At 43.6% G+C, this 15,560-nt stretch overlaps 3 protein-coding genes across 3 annotated transcripts; 1 reads left to right on the forward strand and 2 right to left on the reverse strand.

The window, feature by feature from the left end:
- The first annotated feature begins 1,639 nt into the window (after nucleotides 1-1,639).
- LOC4339650 (uncharacterized) lies at nucleotides 1,640-2,680 on the forward strand. Its single transcript, XM_015782942.3, has one exon. It carries the CDS (start codon nucleotides 1,647-1,649, stop codon nucleotides 2,409-2,411), a length of 765 nt encoding a protein of 254 aa, XP_015638428.2. The 5' UTR covers nucleotides 1,640-1,646; the 3' UTR covers nucleotides 2,412-2,680.
- A 3,302-nt stretch (nucleotides 2,681-5,982) lies between these two features.
- Nucleotides 5,983-9,412, reverse strand: LOC4339651 (protease Do-like 1, chloroplastic). Its single transcript, XM_015784810.3, has 8 exons — nucleotides 8,937-9,412; nucleotides 8,734-8,856; nucleotides 7,917-8,088; nucleotides 7,380-7,417; nucleotides 7,078-7,276; nucleotides 6,839-6,991; nucleotides 6,316-6,450; nucleotides 5,983-6,235 (listed from the first exon to the last, which is right to left on the reverse strand). Exons 1-8 carry the CDS (start codon nucleotides 9,350-9,352, stop codon nucleotides 6,158-6,160), a joined length of 1,314 nt encoding a protein of 437 aa, XP_015640296.1. The 5' UTR covers nucleotides 9,353-9,412; the 3' UTR covers nucleotides 5,983-6,157.
- A 938-nt stretch (nucleotides 9,413-10,350) lies between these two features.
- Nucleotides 10,351-15,250, reverse strand: LOC107275895 (uncharacterized). Its single transcript, XM_015784811.3, has 9 exons — nucleotides 14,438-15,250; nucleotides 14,025-14,116; nucleotides 12,360-12,453; nucleotides 12,169-12,273; nucleotides 11,911-12,083; nucleotides 11,614-11,838; nucleotides 11,430-11,525; nucleotides 11,216-11,302; nucleotides 10,351-10,929 (listed from the first exon to the last, which is right to left on the reverse strand). Exons 1-8 carry the CDS (start codon nucleotides 14,466-14,468, stop codon nucleotides 11,216-11,218), a joined length of 903 nt encoding a protein of 300 aa, XP_015640297.1. The 5' UTR covers nucleotides 14,469-15,250; the 3' UTR covers nucleotides 10,351-10,929.
- Nucleotides 15,251-15,560: the final 310 nt, after the last annotated feature.

The raw sequence follows: 15,560 nt of genomic DNA on the forward strand, positions 1-15,560 counted from the left end.
TGAGCTATTGGACTCATGCTTAATTATGCTGTATTTGTACAGCAGCTAGCACTCGACGCAGCAACGTCCTTCATTCTCGTACAGTCTCACTGTACCCAAAAGGGCACTTGTATCGAGATGGGGCGTTAATCTTGACCGCTGATCACAGCATTAGAGAGCTCACGTGGCCTTGACACGAGATGTGGGTTTGCGGAGTTGCAGCCCAAGCCCACGTGAGCGCTCTGTACGAATCGCCGTACAACTTAGGTGGGCCCGTCTTGTCATTGAGTGACTGAAAAAGTTCATTTGGGCCCCTTAATTTGACACCGAATCCGATTTACGTCCCTGGAAAAAAAACAGATACAACGGGTCTCCAACTTATAAAACCAGTGCAAACGAGATCCCTCGGTAGTATTGTCCCTTTTTTTGGTTGTCGTGGTACCTACTAGGCTAATTTGACCATGTCTTTTGTTCCACGTGGTATTGACGCTTACGTGGTAGTTTACTTCGGAAAACAAATAAAAGGAGCAAAATTGAAAACTAAATAATTAAAACAAAATAGGGGCCTACAAACAAGATAAAAAATGGTGGGACCCACATGTTAATGGGTCCTACTTCCTCCACCCATGGCGAAGGGACAGCGTGGCGAGCCGATGCCCATGGCGAGGATGTTGTTGAGGTCGGAGCACGATAGAGTACAGAGGATGGCGAGCAGGTTGGAGGGCGTTGGGAAGGGCGGGCACTGTGTGGCGAGCAGTGTCCGTGAGAGGGAGTTGAGATCGGTGAAGGAGAGGAAGGAGGTGGAGAAGACGAAGTGGCGGAGGAGGTGGCGGAGATCGTGCTGGGAGAGGTGCGGCGGTTGGAAGGGGGAGGGGAGGACGAACAGCGTGGTGTGGCGAGCAACAGTGGTGCGAAGACGGATGAGACAGGGGAGAGGAAGAGGAGGTATGCGTCCTCCTCCTCAAACCCATTACCGTTGTTGTCGTCGTCTTCGGTGGCGGGAAAGCAGGTTGGGAAGCGGGAGCTCACCCGCCACTGCCCATGGCGAGGATGCCATCAAGGTTGGAGGATGGCGGAGACAGTGGCGGGCGCCACGGTGGTGAGGCATGAGTCCTCCTCCTCCTGTCCATTAAGATGAGGTTACCACGCATTACGAGGAAATGTAGGCCCTCTAGAGTCCGTCTGGAGAAAATCACGACTCGTTCGGCCCATTACGAAGGAATGGCGGTCGACTGCGGTCCATTTAGAGGAAATGTCGGATGGGCCCATTGACGGTTAATTCGGCCCATTAAATAGCTTCTGCGGCACTCTGCGGCCTTATTGGGCCTAGGGAGGCCTAACCTGGCGAAAAAAGAGACCTACCTAGGCCCAATAAAAAATTCGGGCCTACCAAAATTGCCCAGCGATTCGTAAGGCTCCGCTCAGGTGGGCTTGGGCCGCAACTAGCCACATCTCTGCATGCCACGTTGACAGCGAGTGCAACCTAACCCAACTAGTAGTACGATTCAACTGCAACGCGCAATCACATCCGTTGCGAGCTGTCAAATATCGTGATCAGCGGTCGAGATTAGTGCCCCCATCTCGAGGCAATTCGAAACGCTTTCGTGCAGTACAGTTGAGAATGAAGGCTTCTACTACTCCGTAGCTTGGTGTATATAAGGAGAGCCATGGCGCCAAGACACCGAGGAGGAAGCCGCACACGCCATGGGAGGCGACACGCACGGCAGAAGCAGCTGAACGCGATGGAGCTCAACGCGATCATCGCCGGCGGCAACATGATGGCCGACGACGACGGCGGCGGCTTCACCTTCGCCGAGGTCCCGCCGCTAGCCGGCGGCCGCTGCGTGGGCCCGCCGCTGTACCCGGTCTTCGGCCGGCCGAGGTCGCCGCCGCCGACGCCGCCGCCGCATCGGCAGGCGCCGGAGAAGGCCTCGCGTCTGCCGCTATGGCGGTTTCTGATGGTGGACCACGGCCCGCCGCCGCCGCCACCACCGACGACGCAGCCGGCGGCGGACGACGACCTCGACCTCGACCTCGACGGGGAGCCGGCGGAGTCGACGTTCCTGTACTGCCCGCTGTGTCCCGCGTTGCCGGTGGCGGCGGCGGCCTCCCCGGCGCGGTGCCGGAAGAGCGGCTCCACTGGGTCGTCTCTCCTCCGGTGGCGCCAGCGCTCCATCGGCCGGAGCCACAGCGACGGCAAGGAGAAGTTCGTGTTCTTGAACGCGAGCTCCTCCTCCTCCGGCTCCGAGCACAAGGGCGGCAGAGGCGGCGAGGTGGGCCATGACGGTGCCCTGAGCTACTACGCCAACGGCGGCAGCAGGGGCGGCGGCGGCGGCGGCGGTCGCCGGAGGTCGTTCCTTCCCTACCGGCAGGACATCGTCGGACTTTTCGCCAACGCCACCGCGTTCCGCCGGAGCTATCACCCGTTCTGACGTCGCGAACGTCTTCGATACCAATGTTGCTCGATCGATTTTATTCTCTTCTCTCTGCAGGTTAAGTATGTACTTAATTACTTGCCACGATAAATTCGTGAGCAGGTTTAATTAAATTTGTTTGATGCGTGTGGCTGATAAGTTTGGCTGCACGCTTTAATTTGTTTGTCTGCGGTAAATGGTAATTGTAACAATTTATTCCAAAAAAATGTTGAGTGTAACAGAGCTTGCATAATAAGTATATATTGTATACAGAGTTTTTATATGTTCATGCAGGGCTACTATATAAGTTCAAATATAGTCATAAAAATGTTTTTAAAATTTTTCCTCGAGTCGCAATATTTTCCACAAGCTTATTTGCTCTTGTTCGCAGAATTTCTAGTAAGTACAACTTCGCACAGAATCTTCAATTCCCTTATTAAGAAAATAAACTAGAAATTAGATGCTGGGAAAGTTACCTTTTATAAATTCTCAGAAGCAACGTACCAATCAATTATTTCTTATAATCTTAAACCCCTTTAAACATAGCCTTTGTTTTTTTTATCATAGAGAAGTACCGAAGTAGTCATATGTTTTTCTCTTTATTGTTACTAAATACTCCATCCGTCTCTGGAAAACCAAATTTTCTAAGAATAAATTTAGACAATATATATTCAGATTCATCCCTAAAAGTTGATGGCCAATGCTGTATGTTGGTAAAACAGTCTACGTGCGGCTCCTGTCATATTTCTAGCTCTGCATGGTGTGGTGAGTATGTGGTAGTGCAGAGATTGACTTGTGTTGCTAATTAACCAACATGGCACAGTTGTAGTCGACTTGTAACACTTGTTTCGGCATATTCACATAATTAGCTACATCATTAATGTACTAGCTAGCTCAACACGTACGTACAGGACAGATGCAACCTTCAAAACAAAACTAATTAAAGTACAGATCGATGCAACATTCAAACGAAACTAATTAAAGTACAGGTGCAAACTTCTTTGTTTCAACAGGGCCTTTAATCTCTCCAACCTTCTCTTCCCCTGACCGGCCACTACGTACTGATGATAATCTGATACTGAACTACTCTATGAACCATGCTGCATGCACCATAGATTTCAACCATATGCTACAAATGAACGGTCATTTTCCAGATATCTCCTTCGATCACCAACTCTCCTTTACCAAGCTTTACTCTTAATTCGTCCTGAAAAATATATATTAGTGCCCTTAATATCATAATCTGTACTTGTGCAATCATGCAAATCCGGTCATGCGCGAGAATATGCTACCAAGTCCTCCCTAATTAAACTCATGAAAGTTAACTATTTCTCCGGTCAAAAATATATTATTAGCTATATTTAGTGAGAGAAAGCCCATCTATGCATGCAATAATGTAGTACTGATTTGGCTTGTTGTCTCATCTAATTTATTACTAGTCCATCAAGATGAAAGCTAAACACCAAGGGTACTCTGAATGATACAAGCATAACTACCTAACCAAAGTTCCAGAAGAGCAAAGAGGTGAAGTACAAATACTACACACTTCGGTTAATCCATATCTTTCGTATAAATGACAGCTATTAAAAACCAAACGAGTTTTAGCCTACTCTGTCCGTGCTTATCTCCACGATCTTCTCTGATAGGCATATCTCTTTGGACCACGTTTGATTAGCAAGGAAGGCTCTGATTAGGAAATTACTATGCATACGACCTATCTGTTATTTACGTACGACTCAATTTAATCACTAATTTTAAACGAATGCAATGCATATAAATATACTCTATTTTAATTAATCTATAGTTGTATGTCTCTAATTATACATGAGTTATGTAACTGGATCACACGTATAGCAGTAATCCTCTAATTAATCAATTTGTGGGTGGTAATCTCGCTGAGCGGCTGAGCCGAGCAGACTTCAATGTGAAGTAGACTCTGCACGCGACAGCCGGGGCCAACGGCGGCTTGACCGATCGTCCTGCTCTGCTCGCTCGTCAGCGCCCCGGTTGAGCGATTATCGACTTATCGTAGCGGATTATCAATTTGGTTACAAGGATAAACTACTCCCTCTGTTTCTAAATATTTAATACCGTTGACTTTTTAGCACATGTTTAACCGTTCGTCTTATTAAAAAATTTTGTGAAATATGTAAAACTATATGTATACGTATAAGTATATTTAACAATGAATCAAATGATAGAAAAAGAATTAATAATTACTTAAATTTTTTAAATAAGATGAACGGTCAATATTTAAAAAAGTCAACGGCATCAAATATTTAGAAACGGAGGGAGTAAATACTTTATTACAAAATAAACTTAACAAATGTCTTACAATAAGTGGGTAAATAATGTAGTAGAATTTTTTTTAAGAAAAGGTATTTTCTAATCAATGGAACAAACAATTCATAAGAATCCAATGAATAAGCATGTGTTTAGTTCACATCAAAATTAAAAGTTTGGTTGAAATTGAAACGATATGACGAAAAAGTTGAGAAAAGTTGGAAGTTTGTGTGTAGAAAAGTTTTGATGTGATAAAAAAATTGAAAGTTTGAAGAATTATTTTGGAACTAAACATGGCCTAAGTTCAAAAGAATAGGGCAAAGTGTGTTATAGTATCATCTTGCGGCTGATTTATAGCCGGTTTCAGATAGCAACACGGTACGGCCGTGCAGGGCTTGATGAGAAGTTGCATGGAATCAATCAGCATGGCTAGTTTCTTGATTACATCCTACCTCTGCTATACTTAAGAGACAATTAAGTTTTTTTTAATGTATTCTTTGATGAAGTCAGATATGATCCATCTATCAGAACTTAAAGTGGACTGTGACGGTTTACCTTGCAAACAGTGCCCAGACCGATGGACCTGACGTCTGTCTACTTGTCCAGAGCAGCAAGGATACTGTAGTAGTATCACTTGAAAATCCTCGTACTGGTAATTGTTTATTTATTTATTCTCTGATATAAATTAATCATGCAATGAACATGATTAGCTTTTCGTTGCTTGTTGCTGCGGTGCTTCCTTTCTAAAACATTGCATCCTTTTCACTTGTTGCTCACAGATCTTTTCACGCCTTTGATGCAAAATCCTCGCAGAGGTGTGACCATGAAGCTAAAGTATCTTCAGAGACTTCTTTGATGGTTACCCTGCCGCGTTTACAGAAACATCAGCCCTGCCTCTCGACAACCGTATGGATCCCCAAAATCCACGACAGGGTCGTGTGTGGTTGACACTGCTGTATTAGACATCACGACATAACCATCACATTAATCTCCATGCCATCGCAGACTACCCAACGCATTGCATTGGCCATGAAAACAACTTCTCTAGCAAAACCTGCATGGATTCTACTGTCAGAAAGGATTTTTAGGTGATATGTGAGATCAGTACGACCATCAACCTGTTAGTTCATAGATGGCCCAGTGATGAATGCAGTGTAAATACGGTAGGCCATGTTAAGTAGACTTACGGAGCAGTGTGGGGTCTACTATATAGTCTCTGCTGTACATGGTCCTCACCAAAATACAGGAAAACAGAGACATCACGTATGACACGTCTCTACTGAGGCGGTTACACCAGAAGCATGAATGACAAGGAAATAAGCCAAATTGGATTTTCTCTTTTTGCCAGAAAATTTACAAGCATGAATTATGTACAGCGAATTCCGTGGTAGGGGAAAATGCTAATTTCTTGTATATATTCCATTTCTGCATCTATGTGGACATACAAACAGTAGAGTGGATCCTATGGAGGTGGCTTACTATTATGATTCATCTGGCTTTGGTTCAAGAATCACGGGTATCTTCTCCTTTTGATCTCCACGCAATACTTCCACAGTCACCTATAACACAATATGCATAAGTACCTGAGCTATTATCAATCACAGCAATTTCTTCCTTACAAAAACGTGTGAAAGCTTACCTTCTCTCCAACTTTACACTGATCCAGAATCCTATACAAGTCGCTTCCATTTGTTACCTTTGTTCCATTCACAGAAGTAATTATGTCCCCTAGGATAAGCCGACCATAGGAATCCCGCTTGGTCGATTGCAGACCCTAGCATACAACAAGATGTATAAGTTTTAGTTGCACCAGTCATTTTCAAAGCAAGCAGCTAGTCTTCTATTACACGAACATGTTCAAAGAAAATACAGTGTCTGCAATAAAAAGGATTTGTTCTATCAATCACATAAGGTTAGCCTTTATGCTAAATGAATTATCACTGTTATGTCTGTTCAGCTGTCCTTAGTCCTAGTGACGATTGAAAACACACGAGAGGACATCAATCAACATAGCATATGATGTTATGGAGTAATAACTCAGGTGTTCTCCCAGTAAACTCAAATTGACACGTAATTGGAACATGCCTAGTGCAAGAAAACCAATGCTTTTAAGACTGACTGCAATTTACAGGAAACCAATAAATAAGATCTATGGACAATACCGCTTTGCCTGCTGGTCCATTTGGAGGAGCATCCAAGACAAGCACTCCACTTAATCCAAGCTGCTCTACAGATTGATCTGGAGCAAATTTTATCCCTAGAATAGGTCTTGTTACTTTACCAAACTTTATAAGCTGATCCACAATACCACCAACCTGGATGTGTTCAAAAGAGATGTTAATAGAATAGAAAATAAAAAATTCTGAAACTCTGAGTTTTGTATTTATGTCAAGTTGCATACTGTATCAACTGGAATGGAAAAGCCAACACCGGATGATGCTCCTGAAGGTGAGTATATAGCAGTGTTTACACCTATCAAGTTTCCTGAGCTATCAAGAAGTGGCCCACCACTGTTACCAGGATTGATAGCAGCATCAGTTTGTATCACATCCTGTATAGGGCGTCCTGTTGCAGCTGAACTGATTTCTCTACGCAATCCACTGCAGGGAAGGGGGTCAACAGAAAAACAAAACAGAGGTGTCTCAGTGTATTGCATTATGAATCAGCAAAAGACAGAATCTGTTTACTCAAACAACATTACACCTGATGACTCCTGTAGTAAGAGTGTGGTCAAGACCAAACTGCATAAACATAGACATAACATGTTACAGACTGTTAGTGATCAGTAAGTTAATGCAAGCATGATAGAAAATAACTCAGAATAATCAAGTGTTGTAAGCATATTTTTCTATCCAGGAATCAATACGTGCTAAAAGCCTAAAGATATCACCAAAACACGCGATACATAGTCTTAGTGGCATAAGATCATTTTGATATATTGGTTGTTTGCATAGTGATTAATTGTATTTTTTTTGTGTACAATATTCTCTAGCATATATTGTATTTTCATTACAATGTCAGACATATTCATGAACAGCTAGGGGGATTTCTAAGGTTGTTTCAGCTCTGAACAGAAAAGTACATTGAAACTATGGAAATAAATTATTCAGGGGTGCACATCACAAGTAAAGAACTGGATAGTGTTTTTTTGAGACTATGTTAGAATACATTTTATTAAGCTTATGAGCCAGTTGTCATGAATGGGTAATACACCGAACAGTTGGTGTAAGAAACACTCACCGGGTTCCCTATGGCAAATACTTTCTGACCGACCAGTAAGTCTGCCGACACACCAACTGGTACAGGTCTTAATTTATCTGTTGGTGCTTTAATACGCAAAACAGCAACATCCTTATCCTGGTCAAATCCAACAACTTGCGCTTCATACACTGTCTGATCAGCAAGTGTGACCCTGCATAAAACTAGCGTGGTAACTTCACTTCGCCATGATACCGTTGGAGGTTATTATGTCATAAGAATTCATCAAAACAGTATCTTAGATGGATGGATGTTTTAGCTCTATATGCAATAATGCATTGTCAATAAGTTGGCACCATGTAGCATTAGCAGAACAGTGTACACAGCATACTAGTATATGCGGCTTAGAAGAAACCAAAACGCAAGTTATTGTTGGGCTCGGGAATGAATTATTGTGCACCAAATACTCAAGTGTAGCATTTAAGTACATAATGAAAATGATATGCAAAATATAATCGTTTTAAAGCTTCAAACACACAATCCTGTCAGCAACTATGACTAATCTATATCATAGCACCTTTGAACATATTAAACTAAGAAAAAGGAAGCCATTGAATAATGAGTCACTAGTAGGAAGTGTTTACAGTTCACTGAACCGTTGTCAGTTGTCACTGTAACCACATTACTGCAGCTAACCAACATCTATTTGCATTACTCCATCCATTTCAAGTTCTAGAAGTCTAGAGCAATTTACACTCCTATACAAATCTTCATGCACCCAAAAAAATCTATCAGAATTGTGAAGTATGATTCGAATTCAGCTCTAAGTGGGCGACAGCAGCATGTCATTTTAACAAACCTGAGATCTGACGCGCCACGGATGACATGGAAATTGGTGACTATGTGGCCGCTCTTGTCCCAGACGAACCCCGACCCGGACCCCTGCGGCACCTCGAGCACGTCCAGCGTGAAGGCATCCTGCCTATAGCAACCCGAATTCGCATCAGTACGCGTGAAAAAAAAAAAGGCAAGCCGAGGAGGACGAACGCGGCGGATTTCTACCTCACGGCGAGGTTGGTAATGTAGACGACGGAGGGCGTGTTCTCCTGGAAGAGGCGCACGGTGGCGAGCTCGTCGGCCTGCAGCTTCCGCGGCGTGGCGACGACGAACGCGGAGGCGGAGCCGGCGTCGCCGAGGATCAGCGCGGCCGAGGCGAGGGCGACGATGAGGGAGCCCGTGGCGGACGACAGGATCCGGCCGGTCTCGTCGGGGAGCAGGTCGCGGAGCCGCCGCGGCCACGGCCACGGAGAAGCCGAAGCCGAAGGCGAAGGGAGGGCGAGGGAGCGGGAGGAGGAGGGCCCCGGCGACGGCGACCTGGAGGCGGCGCACGCGAGGTGTTTGATGGAATGGTGGCGCGGGCGGGGAGGAGGGGACGGGGAGAGGAAGCAGGCGGCGGCAGAGGAGGAGGCGGCGGCCATTGGAGGAAGGGCGGAATCAGTGGAGGGGGAGGAGCAGCAGCCGCGGCCTCCCGTAGAACTGGATGAGTGGACGAGGATTTGCTGCTACTTGGCTCGCCACGTCGTCGTCTTCTTCTTTTTCCTTTTTTTTTTCTTCTTGTTTATTGTTGTTGCCCTCGTCGGGGTCTTCGCCTTGGTTCGGGTTGCTTCTTCTTTTGGTCCACGGATGGATCAACGGATGGTTCTCGATTGTTCGAGTTTGCATTTTGGATGGAATTCAGCGGATGATCTGAATTTGATGGCAGTTTGCAAGGCTGCTTGTTATTATCAAATTTTGCGATAACTGACAACACTCACGTACTACCAACAAGATCCGAAGAGGTTTATACGGCTGGCAGCTCCAGAACCTGAAGCTGCATCTGATACTTCAATTTGATTCTGTCTCGACAAATGATCATGTAATAGCTGGTGAATTCTGGCACTGGGAGGTGGATCTGGATTCCAATCGATTAGTTTTTTTTTCCTCTTTTCAACCTTGCATCGGAGCTTGGCAGTATGGTCTGTTACGGTTTTGTTTGCCATAACTGATAATTTGTAGTATAACCTTTGGGCAACTAATCATTGTCATCGTCGTCAACTAAAAGTACAAACTAGGCTTTTGGTCAGCAACAGAGCTTGCCATCGTCCCCAGATTAGTTCATATTTCTGTCATCGATGATCCTTTCCTCAGTATTTTTCGTCGTTATCTAGCTCGGGCTCCCTAGAAATGCAAAATTCAATTTTTGAAAAAAGAAAAGCAAAGTCATCCAAAAGATCAGTTTCACCAGCACCTCCATTTTTATTGGATGAAAAAAATTAATACATGGTGGAGAGTGTACCTGCAAGGAGAGATTAAATTCTGTAGTTGAACCAGTGTATCGCATAATAAGTTACTCCTGCTGGTATTTATGTTCTAGCAATTTAGTATTCAGCAAAGTGCCCATTCCATTGACTAAAGAAGAGAGTTTGAACAACCCCTAGAAGCAAGGAAACCTATGTACGACAATACATTTTATACTTGCAGTATGTAAGGCTACATTTTGTACCAACAGTTTTACATATACAGACATACTCTATCTGATCTTTTAAGATCAAAATCACTAACAAGGCCTAGGCCCAGCTCTTATAGAAAGCACTACAAGGCACATTACAGCAGGTCACACAGCTCAAAAGCGACCACAGCTAGTAAACTCTATCTTTGAACATCTATAAGCAACACCAAGGGCAATTTTCAGCCAATAATGCTTTCTTTTTTGTGTGAACAGTTTCAACCCCAAATCACATTACAAGAGGAGCTCACAGTTGTGTCACTGCATCATCACGGCTTCTAATCAGCAGAAAACTACACCTACCAAGTCAAGCTACAAGAAAAGAGCACCAGGTTTACTATTTTTCTACAAGCAAACTGGGGAAACAACAGCAACCGAGAACTAATTCATCATCAGAGATCTTGTACGGCTTGACAGGTCTACTGATCGCTCGATTCAAATTCTGCTCTTGAGGTTGTTCCCAGCTCCACAAATCCAACCCCGTTAGTTATTTATCAGTAGCCTCTCGCACTGCAGTAGCAAAGCGATAATTAGAAATATTACACTTACAATTTATCTCTAGTCTTTCAAGGGAACACAAAGCAAAGATCACAAGAATTAAAATGAGGATAAAGAACATCCACGACTATTTAGTTAATGCAAGCTCCAAGATACATATATCAAGGTGTTTCCAAACCAGTATTTCCTGAAACTATTCACGACCCTTGCTAACAGCCACCCCATTGAGGTTTTCAAAATTTACACTGCACCAGCAACCAAGGTTCAGGAATCTCTCTAGAGCACAAGTAGTACGTACTCAAATCCTTTGGTACATTGCAATTGCGCATTTGCCCTGGATCTGCGGTGGTAATGCAGGGCCTAGTGGACACAGACGGGCATTGAACTGAAAGGTGAAGCAGGTGTGCAGTTAGAAACTGAAAAAGTTCAATAAAAACTGAAAGAGAATTACTACTGAACAGATTGTAAAGGAAACAATGCATTATACAGGATTGGTTTTGCTTAAAACTTACCCCAGCGGCTTCTACATGTGTCCAATTTGTTGGCTCTAATAGGCAATAGAGACAAGCCTTGTTTCTTTCTGGCATTACGCACGTAAGCCCATAGTCCTTGGGGAAAAAAATAGTGAGAGGCGATTCAGTTCACTGCTACGATCTAAATACTTTTCCACATCACTAAGGAAATCTGGGAATATACCTGATTTAAGATTCTCAACTCAGGCAGGAGGCCTGAAACTTCATAGAAGTTTAGAACCTGTGGTAATTTGCACACTTTCATACGCTTGTATCCTACAGCGATCTTGCACTCATGACAGTCCAGGTAACACTCCTCTTCAAACTCGGAGACAGAACGGCCATCCATATAAATAGATTTGCTACATTCCATGCGGGTGAAATGTACAGCACAGTTGTAGCATCCCCACTACAAAATTATGATAATGTAATATTCGCACAATACAAGCCCAACTTATGTTAGAGATAAGGGAAGTACTACCTTTGTGGAGGACTCAAAAAGAAGAAGATCATTTGTTTGTTGTGTGAAGCTGACTTGCATCAAAACCATATTCATTGAATTCTCATAATCCTTCTCTAAGCACCAATAGTCAATCTCAGATAGAAGCTCATCCATAAGAGCTTGTACATTCACCGTCACTGTTTTTGGCTCCCCTATAATATTGATAAACTACCAGTAAGAACACTGCAGATCAGGAATTTAGAGTGTTCAACTATAGATTGAGTTAATAACACTTACAGTTTCTGAAAATAAACAGGGAGTTTGTGATGCGTTGTATTTCCAAATAGTCCATCAGAATATATTTATTCAATTCCTTCATATTACATCTCAAGCACAGATTTCCTACGTGGAAAAGATAATAAATATGAGTGGTTCACTTCAATGGTTGAGGTTTTGGGAACAAAATAACATAGGGATCAGATTAGTACCTCCAACATGTCCAACATCATAACTATGATGAGGAATGTCATCTACGAGAGCTCTGAGACCAGGGATTGCTTTCAGGAGAGCATAAGCGCATACCTGAAAGCATATTCAAAGGGATGATTTCCTAGAATTGAACTTGATTCTTTTCAAGAGTACCATGCAACATTGTAATCTTTCATACTACTACTGCTCCATTTGAGATTAGCTAGATACATAGACCCTACAAAACATTTATTATAACTGCATTGTATCATAAACCACATCATATCTGTGGCATGAAATTTTCATAAGCCTGAAACTAAGACACTCATGTAGGCTCGCATATCTTGTCTGCTGTAAAACACTACTTGTGCAACCAGATTTATATAATCTCTTCGGAACTTTCAAATTTTATTTGCCATATTCTGTTAAAGTATACGACCTCGGTTTATCACTTGCCTAGAGCAAGACCTTATGGTGTACAGTTTTTTTTTTCTCTAAGGTAGTAAAGCAAGGAATAGGGATTATTTTCACAAAACATGCACGCAAGTCTGACTGCACATTCGAAAATTGGCTTTAGGAAACTATAGCCTGAAACTGGACTTAATACGACCAGAGGCTTACCTAAATTAACAGAATACATAAGGTAAATAGAGGTCAAAAGCTTAAATACAACCAGAAAATACTGAATTCGCCTATATTTTCTAGAACCGATAAAGATTCTGCACTTAATTTGCTAGAAACGAAATAAAGACTGAGGACAAATATCATGTTGAATAACTTAAATTTGGTCCAAATATATCAAGTTTAAGGATCCTATAACGCAAATCATAAAGAACATCAAGCAGAATCTGAAAGCCTGACATGGAAACTAGGAAATTGAAAGGATTTTTTTTTAATTCACCCAGAGGATAACTTCTTCATCTGAATCATTCCATTGGTAATAAGAGTTGCCGCACAGATGAAAAGTACTACTACATTACGACTTTGCAACTTGATCATATGATTGGATAACTAGTAAAACGATCAAAGCGGAAGTAACTGCTAATTGGTGTTGTTCTCCAGTGTGGCCAGCCAAAGTTGGCCTTGGATCGCAGCATGTGAGATTGTGTTTCTGGATAATTTTGACCACTCTCTCCTTGGCTGGAACAGTTGTTATGAACAGAAATGCAAAGGACAAAAAATTCTCAGGTCTAAGGTCATGTGGAGTTGTTGTTGGGGACTCTTAATTATAGTGTACTCGCCCACATGAATGATGCATCCAGGCAAACAGGTGATCAACTGCTGGGCCTCTGTGTCCAATGACACTGAATTTTCAGGTTGTGCACATTAACATTCCTATATATTTTCAGTGCACTGTGTGTCAGGATTCAGGATGATTCAGGAACAGATATTTCTTCCATTTTTTTCATAATTTGCAATGCATGAAGAAATGTAATTAAGTGAAATGCAAGTCAATTTATGTCTGGTTTTTTTTTTCATCTGAATTTGCAGGGAATAGCTAGGTTTCTGTCCACTTCCAGATTTGTAAATATAACTTTGGAGCTTCTTTGCTTGACAAAAAAAAAGTAAGAGCCTACTCAAGAATTTGACCAAATCCTTCAGATATATGTTCACGAAGAGGGACTAAAGAAGAGAAATTTCTAGGAAGAAACTGAACAAGGATTGAGTTGTATGAATAAGCTTACGGCAAACAGGGTGCGTCGGCCATGGACAAAGTCCTCCATATCGACATCAAATATCGTACCCAAATCCAGAGGCCCGGCCACCAGCTCCAAATCTGCTCCAGACAAAGAGAAATGTGGTAGGTCAAAGAAGCAAGAACTCTCGTAGCATGGAAGAACAGAGAGAGAGAGAGAGAGAGAGAGAGAGAGAGAGAGAGAGAGAGAGCGAGAGAGAAATCCGAAGAACAGAAAGAAAGAAAGAAAACAAGAAAAGAGGAAAAACACTATAATTCAAGCAAGAAGAGGGGATAAGAACAAGAAGAAGAAATCGTGAAACAAAAGAAAGAAAAGAAAGAAAAATCGCAAGAACAGAAAGAAAGAGAGAAAATCGTAAAATCAAGAAAGCAAGAAAAAGAAAGAGAGGGAGAAGAACCAACCTGGAGAGGTAACAGAATCGCTCCCCTCCATATCGGTGAACTGGGACACCTGGTCGGAGAATGCAGGGAGCGGAGGGGCAGGCCACACGCGCGGGAGGCGGGGAGAGGAAGGATTTGGATCTCCGCGAACGGGGAGGAGGCAGCAACAATGGTGGACGCCTGGTCGGAGAAGATGCAGGGAAGCGGAGGAGCAGGCCACGCGCGCGGGAGGCGGGGAGAGGAAGGATTTGGGAGGAAGCCGAGCACGGGAAGAAGAAGAGAAAAAACATTTGGGCTGGCCAGATACTCATACCCGCCCACGGCTAGGTACCTCAAATGGGCCGGGCTAAGCCAAGCCACAAAGTAGGCCCAGTCTGATATACAACCAGACGGCCCATTTGGCTGCCGATGCTACCACCGAGGCACCGACTAGGGCTGCGGCGGCGGCGACCGGGTGGGCGGTGAGGCGGCGGCGGCGGCGGCATAAGAGATTTGAGTCTCTCTGTGCAGTCTGCAGCCAAGGGATTTCATGGATCTGCCAAGTTGACGATGGCTGAAGCAGATGGCGGCCGATCGATCGAACGATTCGAGCAATCGATCCCATCGCTTCAAACTTGGAGCGGAGCAGGACGACGAGGAGGATATATTATAGCAAGGAGGTAAGAGGTCGCAAGTAAGCGGCCTCAATGCCTAAGAGAGGACAAGATTAAAGAATCGGAGAAGGATGAGCAAATCGACAAGAGAATGGACGATTTTTTTGGAGATCTACAGAGCACAGACCTGGGGAAGAAGAAGAAAGCAAACCGTATGTGGGGATTCTCGCTCTAGCGCCTTTGGGGGTTGTTTACCATCTGATACCAGCCCGACCCATCTAATAGCTGAGCGACTGAAGGAATAAGTCCACTTTGACTCCCTTACCTAGTGCCTGAATCTAATTCGTATCCCTCAACCATAATAGAGGATCTCTCAACCCCAACTATTAAAACCGGTGCAATTTAACTCCCACGACGGTTTTGCAGAGCGGTTTTGCTGACGTGGTGTCCATGTGGCATCTCAATCATCAAATAAAATAAAGTGGGACCCATATATCATCTTCTTCATCTCTCCCATCCCCCTCTCTCTCCTCCTTTCTTCTTCTTGACGC

Source organism: Oryza sativa, chromosome 5 (assembly GCF_034140825.1).
Source record: "Oryza sativa Japonica Group chromosome 5, ASM3414082v1".
In the NCBI taxonomy this organism is placed as follows: domain Eukaryota; kingdom Viridiplantae; phylum Streptophyta; class Magnoliopsida; order Poales; family Poaceae; genus Oryza; species Oryza sativa.